The sequence below is a fragment of the Pieris brassicae genome, chromosome 14 (genome assembly GCF_905147105.1).
Source record: "Pieris brassicae chromosome 14, ilPieBrab1.1, whole genome shotgun sequence".
NCBI classification, from domain to species: domain Eukaryota; kingdom Metazoa; phylum Arthropoda; class Insecta; order Lepidoptera; family Pieridae; genus Pieris; species Pieris brassicae.
In genome coordinates, this window is record NC_059678.1 from 2173051 (window position 1) to 2183119 (window position 10069).

Sequence of the window (10069 nt, forward strand, 5' to 3'; positions counted from 1 at the left end):
AACTGCCGTACACAGTCTTCTGGAAATGGGATATGAAAATGAACAATGCACCGGATAACGTTATTGTGAGGAAGTGGTTTCCTCAGGCTGATTTATTAAGTATGTATTATTTATTATTTGAAGAGGTCGATTGGGAATGAGGCTGTGCAACTGTTTAATCGGTTGCCATAAAATTCGCAATATTGGTGTGGTGTTTGACAGATTCAAGGGGGCATTAAAAATGCATGTCAAAGTGAATGTAGTGAACTAAAATTGGCACCTGTATCTCGCTCACAATATTTATTGTCTCATGTAAATAAAATATAGTTTTTTGTAATGAAAAATAAAGTTCTTTAAACGTTATTAACTAAAATTACTTTGAGTTGTAAATACAATATTCGGCGCATCTAGTAGCCAAACGTTGTATTCGTACTCTCAGCGAAAACTAACCTCTCGAAAAGTACACACACGACAATCTATGGAAACAATTAATGAACTGCATGATGAGTGAACTGACAATATGTATGCTTCATGTCAGTTCCTGTACTGTAATGGTAATAGTTTTTGCCTTCCACTAAGAAAGAGTTTTTAAAATAATTTATTTCGCCTTCCACTGACAACGAGGTCAACTAGGCGGAGCGGGAAGCGGGAAATGAATCGTTCATTTTCTGCCTATTAGTAATAATTAATTTATAAGAAGTTTCACTTCTGGCATGTGTACTTTATACGCGCGCAATTTTTTATTTCAGGACACCCAAAAATAAAGCTGTTTATCACGCAAGGAGGACTTCAATCCATAGACGAAGCTATAGATGCTGGAGTACCAATGGTGGGAGTTCCCATACTCTGGGACCAATGGTACAATGTTGATAAGATTGTGGAATTGGAAATTGGAGTCATGTGTGATATTCGTACATCGTCTAAAGAGGATTTTAAGAACGCTATTGAGACAGTTCTTAACAATACAAGGTAATTTTAGGTCCAAATGTCAAAAACAAGTACGTGTTTGTCGTTTACAGCAGTGTTGGCCTAGTGCCTTCAGCGTGCGACTCTCATCTCTGAAGTCGTAGGTTCGTTCCCCGGCTGTGCACCAATGGGCTTTCTATATGCGCATTTAACATTTGCTTGAACGGTGAATGAAAGCAACGTGAGGAAACCGGCTTGCCTTGCCACAGGAGGCTGTTCAACTACTTGCTATTAGATTGAAACCATGACCATGAAACAGATTCAGAAATCTATCACACCAGTTGTAGCGCGACTGATTTTTTTGTTGTCGTTTGTATCCTTGCAGACAAGGGAAATCATAAACATCTGTTTATAATTAATATATTTATCTTGAAAGAAAACAATTTTTTAACCGGATTAAAGCTATTTGTATTATAAACATATAATACTTTTGACATTCAACACCTTTTGTCTTCAGTCACTGTGACCACGCACGCTGTAAAGCACGCGAAACGTCGGAAAAATTTAAATTATGTAAATGATGATAAGTTTATAATACAAATAGCTTTAATCCGGTTAAAAATTATATTCTTAATGTGTAAAAGTTATGTTAACCAAAGACAATACTATAATTATCTTCATTATAAAAAATGTTTGATGCTTTGCTATGATTTTTTATTACTAATGCTATTTTTAGATTTAAAACAAACATAGAGAAACTTCGCGATGTTATAAATGACCAGCCGCAAACGTCACTGCAGAAAGCAATATGGTGGATAGAGCACGTTATACGCCATAATGGCGCGAAATATTTGAAATCGCCCGCGTTCGATATGAGCGTCACAGATTACTTCGAAGTTTATTTAATAGTGTCTGTGATTGCTGTCTGTTTAATTATAATTTTAATTTTAACGTTTGTCATTAAATACTCAATGAATATACTCCGTAATAAAAAAGTTAAGAAAGATTAAAGAATTGTTTTGTTTTTTACTTCTTAAAAAAGAAGAAAGTTACTATGACATAAAACAAGATACGTTTTTATTGTTTCTTATGAAGATAGTCTCTAGTTTACCTTGGCTTCTTGCCAACATTTGCAAATCTACAAATTAAAAGACTTTTTGATAGTCTGTAGTAATGTTTTAGTGTAATATTTATGTTGAAAATGGCAGCCGGTACCAATTCTTGACACGAACACATTTACATACAAATTTAGTTTTCGACTACGTACACTACTGTTAAGGCATCTTGACTAAACCCTCAGCGCCCTTGCTTCGACATATATATGTAAATCATATATATATGTGATATGGTGATCAGACTGATAGTTTCTATAATATTAACCTAAATGTCTCATGAAAAATCACACCGTCCTGTGATTAATTGCGTATAATTCATTTAATTACTTATATCGATAGTTTTAGTTAGACGGTTTTAGTTTCATGATGGAGGCATGCTGAATATAATAATGATAGTATATACTTTAAATTGCAAAACGAGAATTTAAAAACTTACCTCAGGCAATTGTGGTATGTTAGCATCAATGTGATATCCAGCTATTTCTACGAGATTCGGTGGTATGCTTCTAGCTGGTGAGAAAGAGGGATGGCTGTCCGAGAGCAGGATAGATACATTTCTGTAAGTTTCCTCAAATGGCGGTAATGGAATTCCTCTGGCTGCCGCTAGGGGGCCAAAGTTCTCTTCGTAATCCGACTTAAACAGTTGGTATGACTTCCTATAAAACATTAAGCAATTTTAAAATAGTTTATAACTGTTATATTTGACTAGCAGCAGATTGGGTCTCATTCAATTCCCGGGTAGTAAATAAAAATACATAAAGTTTGTGGTGGTAATGCACAAAGTGCCACACACGAAATGCGTTGATTGCACCAGGAATATCTAGGGGCTTATAGAATAAAAAGGAGGAGGCTTATCTGATATTAAATGATAGAAGATGAAGACTATTCAGTCTGGCATTGGCTAGAGGGTTTGTGAGTGCGTTGCCGACCTTTTATGTGAAATTTGAGATGATGGGTGTGATGCTGTCTCTGAAATGATATGATCTTCTTAAAGGCCAACGGTTCCAAAGCACGGAAAGTGCCTTATGAAGCGAGGTAGTTTGAGAGTTTCTGACTTACCACTCATATATCATCATCGTGGCATAAGATATGGTGCTCTGCAATCGATGCCAAAATGACATTGGCATAGGATAATCCGTGTGTATACTTGGAATGATTGGAACTGATGTAACAGTGTGAACGAGTTGTTCCACCTGATAATTGATGACATTTCCACTTAGAACAATCCATGGAACTTGCAGGATCGCAGCATAGCTAAAACCGATATAATCTATTTAAAATAAAAAAGTGCGTGCAAAGTGCACATGTCAGAAGTGAAACTTCTTAGGCAAACTAATTTTTAAGTCTCCATATTTATACAAATCGAAAACTTTATAATAATAAGTAAAATATTATGTAATATAAGTTCGTGTTTTAACATTATCTAATTATCTTGTAAAAATAGCATCTATTGGCGTTCTACTCTCGCTCCATGGCTATTTGCTTCATACTACGTTCGCCCTTTCTCACTCTCTCTCAATCGGTCTCATTCGCTCTCTCCCATTTCTTAGACAAAAACGCTGCACATCTTCGTGACGTTTCATCCGTAATTATACCCATGCGTCTAAAGAAGTTTCAGTTCAAAAAATTATACCAATGCAAGTGTGTTACCATATACGATTATTCATAATATGTATTTATTTGTGTTTTAACTAAATCGTGTTTATCTATGGGGATATATTCCCTATACCCCACTTGAAGGAAGTGTACTGTACTTAAAACTTACAGGGATTGATTCTATTAGACAGTTACACTCTCGCGGACTTTTAGAAAATTTAACCAATATTTTTGGGTCACAGAACCAAAGGGCAGGAATTTTGACATATAAATAAACCTCTCACCCTGCGTCAATGTCAGTGAAAAACCATTCGGTCACGACAGCATCGAACTGATCCTTCACCAGCATCTCTTGTATCACCGGTTTTCTTACTGTGGCAAGTGTCATATCTCTGGATAATGATATGACATTTCCCATATTGACATTAGGATCTGACATGTCGATATCTGGAAAGTAATAAAGTCTGTTATTTGACAGTAATTTCCGAAATAATTCGACTTAAGGTCCTTCAACGTACCAATTCCTAAAAGGCAGGCAGCGGACTTGGGAGTCTTGGGAGTCTATAAGCTCACCTGATGTTAAGTGATACCGCCGCCCAAGAACACTCAATGCCAGAGGGTTCGCGAGTGTGTTGCCGGTATTTTAAGATTTGTTACGCTATTTTCTTGAAGAACCCTAAGTGGAAAATACATCCGTGGGTAGCTGGTTCCATATAAAAACGCTCCGTTGTGGTACGACGGACGTCGAGTTGATACAGAAGAATTCTCGTATTCTGCCTCGACATCCGATGATGAAACTCAGCTCCTTTGAACGCTCCCCTAATGTATCCATTTGCTTAGCTCAGAATTTTTGTTCCTGGTACTATTTATTTTTACTTTCACGGTTGTTTATATTGTTAACATAGTATTATATTAAAAACACCACAAAATTCCGATCCAAGTTATATTTGAAGCGGTTTTCTTTTTAATTAAAACCGTCTAATTTACCATAATCTGTCTCAGCATAGGGTAAACACAATTTGTGGGAAAGAGACGAGACTACTTAAAAGAGTACAACTATACTGATTTCTCTATTCGAACGATGTGTTAATCTATGAATAGCCGTAATCAATATTTTTGAACGAAATTTTTAACGAAAATAACTCACTTTTTAAGAAATCATTGTGACTGCTCAAATCTATTACAGTGATATTGTTATGATTCTTCACAGCCTCCGGGAATGGTGTCGCAAGTACGATCTAAAAAAACATTTTTCATTCTAATATTGACTTTCTTGATACTCAAGTTAGTACGTCAAAATTGTATTGGATAAGAAATGACACTCTTAAAGAAGTAAATAATGTTTTGAGACAACAAAAACCATTCCTAAAAATAAAGTCAAGTAAAATAATAAAAACTTTATTCATAATAAACAGGTGTGTACTAGATAACAATTATTCTGTGGAACTTGGAACACGTTTAATGTTTAAACTTTAAAGTGTTACAACTTATCAAACACAAGTTTTACGTGGGTAACACTGAAAATGTTTAGAACTGGCCAATTGGAAACATTGCTAATGAAAACTTTTTAAATTTCAATTTTAGAACTCTTTGGTAACCTAATGTAGTATATTGCATTAATTTGTCATTTGTTTTTGTGAATTGGCGGCAAATCTAAAACTCTTGTTCCATGTGAAAATGCGAAAAAATTTTGGTCAATGATTTACTCAATAACAAAACTATGATAGGCTGCGATTAGCATTTCTTAATGAAGCCCCATCTCGTGCCACTATTTACAATTGGTTTAACGAGTTTAAGCGTGGACATAGCAATCTCAATTATGATCCGCGTGAGGGACGTCCTTTAACAGCGACTACTGAAGATAACATTAGTGCTGTGCAACGCATGATAGAGGAAGATAAGAGAGTGACCTATCAGCAGATACGAGCAAGCCTAAGCATTGGTATGACTCAAGTTTTTAAAATATTACACGAACATCTAGCCGTCAGGAAGGTTTGTACCAGATGGATTCTCCATTCTTTAACCGACGACCAGAAACACCTTTGCATGGGCTGGTGTCGAGATAAGGAGTCATCCGCCATACAGTTCTGACCTGGCGCCCTGCGAATTTCATTTATTCCCAAGAACTAAAGATAAAATTTAGCTTTAAGAACCCTGAAGATGCGGTGAAGGCGTACGAACATGCCCATATAAGAGGAACTAAGGAAGAATGGGCCCACTGCTTTTCTCAGTGGTTCCATCGAATGCGACGATGTGTAGATAAACGGAGATTACTTCGAAAAACAATAAAAGTATTGGCAACTTTCTACATTATGCTTTTCATTTTCTAAACATTTTCAGTGTTACCTAGCTGTTTTATCAACTGGCTGAACATCTTCCAGGCCGTTGGTTAAAAGGCTAGGCTGTTAATTGAACGGCTAATTAAGCTAGTTGGCTGCGACAGCCCCATCAGCATCAAAGCTTTGTTTTTCTATATTAAATATAGCTAAAGAGATGCTTGATGATCTATAAACTTAAAAAAAATACTATTAAGTTAAGTTAACCATGCTCAGTAAGTCCAATCAACAGTGAAGAAATGCTGCCAGCGTTAAAAGTACAGCAAACTTTTTAATTTGTTTAATTTTATTTTTGTTATTACTGTGTAGGTTAAGAAAATTGTAAAAACTGTATATTTGATCAATATTTAGGTAATTATAATAGGATTGTCAATTGAAAATCTGATTACAGAATAACCGTGCTAAAGTCTGTTAGACGTACCTTATGTCCAGCTTTGAGCAGCGGTTGAACCACACCATTGACCAAGTGGAAGTGACTCTTCGATGGCACCATGTGGATGCAAAGAATCTTGTAACTCACCGCAGAAGTTACAAGAAGGCATAGAAGATACAGTTGCTTCATCTGAAAGGAGAATATGAGTTTTGAAAAAAAATTACAAGTTTTTATATAAATTTTAATTATAACCCCAGATTAATAATACTTTAGGGTTTTAATGTTCTTCTATCATCTATATACAATGAGTGGAGGCGATGAGAACTTGAAGAAACTGATTGTTTTCCCCACAAATCCCGTTCCGACCTCCAAGGGATCAAATCCCATCTGGCTGCTTGCCAACGTCTCTAGCGATACGTGATGGCTCCAAAATGGGAACATTGACGGAGGCAGGAGAGCGCCGTATGATGTTGATATATTATGCTTATATATCTAATTAGGAGAAATCCTGGAGAAGGTTTTATTACGTTTCTCAAGTATTGGTGTAGTGTTTGAGGTTATCGCTAACAGACTCGCGAGGACGTTGTAGTACGCTCCACTCAAAGTACTCAAACACTTTAGATATGATGTATGTATGATACTAATAATATCTTGTGGAGGAGAAGTGGAATTGGAAAGATTTTACATACAAAACAACAGAAGCTATTAAACTTCTCACCAATGGGAGACTTTCAAATTATATTTTATATAATGTATATTATATAAAATAATATATGCTGTAAAGTAGTTAAATAAGAGAGTTAATTGAATCTCTAGACAGTTAATTAAAGATCGATATTCAATCAAGTCCCTAGCATTTTGATTTAAATAAAGCAGCGTCGAAAACGTTTAACTATCTGTCTGACCAAAAGCCAGCGTGTTGATTAATAATGTAAAACAAGACTCTGCTATGATTATGTCATTTGTCATTGTTATTTCGGTGTGATCGTCAAGACCTGAGAGCTTGGAAATTCCGTGTTTTGCTTTATTGTAAATGGTTAAGTTAGTCTTGTAGCCTAGGAACGTTTAGGAAACACGTTAAACGTTTCGTTCACTCGCTTGTCTGACGGAACTTTAGCGATTTGATTGAATATCGATATTTATGTAACTGTCTAGAGATTCAATTAACTCTCTGATTTAACTACTTTACAGCGACATATATAACGAAATGCTTTGTGATATTTATCTACAAGAAAGTTAGGTTATAAAAATCTAGTTTTTATAAATATTTCATATTACATCTTTACGCCTTTTTCCGCCAGGGTTAGTCAATAGCAAAGTCAAATCATTTATATCAATTAGGCCTGTTAAACAAGCACTGTCAAACACACACAATGTTCGCTGCTCCTTTTTTTTTAAATACTATGTTACTTAAGAAGAGTTATTAGTTTTTGGCCATTCTTTCGATTGGCATTGTAAAAGTAGGGGTGTTTTTTTACATTTAAGTAGGTTCGATTACCAGACGAGGCAAGTGATTTTTAGAAAATCTTTGAATGCAGAATTACTAACTTTTAAAAATAACACCCTATCTACGATATTTTAGGTACTTTCCCTTCATATCCCATAAGTTTGGGACACCCTGTATAGATACTTTACACATATTCACAATTTTACATTACATTATCTTACCTTATAATCTATATATCTCTTGTCACGATGTTTGTCCGCGATGGACTCCTAAACTACTTAACGGATTTTAAATTAAATTGGCACACCTTGAGCAGTCTGGTCCAACTTAAGAGATAGGATAGCTTAGATCTTTAATTATAGTCGGAATTATATTTTATTGCAAATTATTTGTCTATAATTAATTGACAGTCACAATTATCTGTTAACTCCAAAAGATACTTTTCGACTGGATTGAGTAAGATCAGATAAAATAAGATAAAATCAATAGATGGCACTGCTATGGTAAACCGACAAACGTGGCATATAAGCTACAATCCAATATCATGATTACCACGTGTTATTGAGGCTAAAGTATAAACTTTTTTAATTTTTGGTGTTAGCATAGCCAACCACGTGTTACTTAGACCGAAGTGTAAATCAAATTCAAAATTTACTGACGATAATACAGAGAAATTATTCTTTCGTGTCACGGTATTAAGGCTAACTAAAACCACATTAAGGAGAAACGAAGTTCGCGGGGGCAGCTTCTTCTTTATAAAAATAGGAATAATTAACATACAGTCAATGTTGATTTCTTAAAAAAGAAAAAAAAGTAAATATAAACTTATATAACTAGACTAGCAATCATTTGATTTTGTCTAGTTTAATCGTCCTATGGAGCAGGAATTGCAATATTCCAAAATTCCAAGCACGATTCTCGTACTACGGTCCTGACCTGTCTGGCATCATTCACTTTCATGACAACCACCAAGTCACCATATCATAACTTGTTCCTTTTCTAGTACCCCCTGGATTGGGTCGACGACAGGCCCTGACTCTACCATCCAGGGTTGATAACCACTTGATTTTTGAAGTGAAACTTCTTTCTAGACGTTGTAAAAAAAAATTTCGTCACATTTTTCGGTTACGCGTCACATTTTTCTCTTATGCGCCATTTTTTCTTGTCCCTACCACGGTAGATTCGACGCCAATAACAAAAATATATAATAAGGATAATGATAGTAATAATTCTATTAAAATTAATGAAATTCTGTAATAATCTTAGTAGTAATAAGGTAAAATGAAATAATTGTATTATTTGTATTCATATCAGATAATAAAAGCCTTTTGTTAAATTTAATCTAATTTAACTTTATTTAACCAATTTCTGTAAAGTTGCATATAGTAGATCATTTTTCGAAAAATAAGGTCATATAGAAATTTCACTTCTTACGTGTGTAGTAGTACACGCACACATTATTTTAACAAAAGCATGCCAACGCCCGGCACATTGGCACAAGAAAAATAATATACAAGATCGAATGTGACAAGCACTTATAAACTTTAATATTAAATTATAAAAAACATATAATATATACATATGTACTTCCCACATAGCTCCCAAACATAATCCCCATAGTATTTGTTCATATGCTGATTTAGTTTAATATAATATTCGAATAATTCAGCGCATTTGAAGCCATTTTCTTGTAACTTATATAGTACAACACCGAAACCGACTTCATTATAGTCCTTATTATCACTATTGTGTTCAAGTATGTCTTTGAGGTTATCAAATTTCTGATCGCATAATTGGCAGTGGGTGTTTACCACATCAATTTTCACTTTTTCGTCTCTTGTTAGGTATGAAACAGCTGATTTGATACTAGATTTTTCATCATCGACTTTCGTGTGCTCTTTTAAGTGTCGATATTTTTGAGCGGCCGATGGCAAATAAAACAACGATAGTTGTCTATTATGCCATTTAAACGGTATTACGGTGGACAATTAGAATTATTATCATATTATTTTTCATTAGTCGATTATATTATATGAATTAATGAATCATTTAATCATGCTACGAAGCACACCACATAGTATCTGACCACCAGTAACAAATACCTAGGTAACAAAAACCCATGATAATGTGTTCACGCAACACAACAAATTTCAAATAGTTGTCATTTCAAGGTTATACCAATAACCAATATGGCGGATAAAGATCAGGTGTTTTATTATTATTTACTAAAATCAGATTATATTGCTTATTTTTAAATTAACGTAATAAAAATATAATGGCTTTTGTTTGATGTCTGAGACAGTTGTTTCATTTATTT

The 10069-nt window shown here is 34.6% G+C and overlaps 1 protein-coding gene across 3 annotated transcripts in view; it reads right to left on the minus strand.

Annotated features, from left to right (window-relative positions):
• LOC123717993 (UDP-glycosyltransferase UGT5-like) overlaps window positions 1–10069 on the minus strand; it is a 32714-nt gene that overhangs the window by 14335 nt on the left and 8310 nt on the right. For 2 of the 3 annotated variants that reach the window (XM_045674324.1, XM_045674325.1), the window contains exons 2-6: window positions 6354–6494; window positions 4744–4834; window positions 3881–4043; window positions 3060–3254; window positions 2437–2656 (exon numbers count right to left, since the gene is read on the minus strand). In XM_045674324.1, the coding sequence (XP_045530280.1) occupies window positions 2437–2656; window positions 3060–3254; window positions 3881–4043; window positions 4744–4834; window positions 6354–6494 (810 nt within the window). Of the gene's footprint in view, window positions 1–2436; window positions 2657–3059; window positions 3255–3880; window positions 4044–4743; window positions 4835–6353; window positions 6495–6573; window positions 6593–10069 lie in introns of those variants that run through there. The other variant, XM_045674327.1, reaches the window with a different exon arrangement.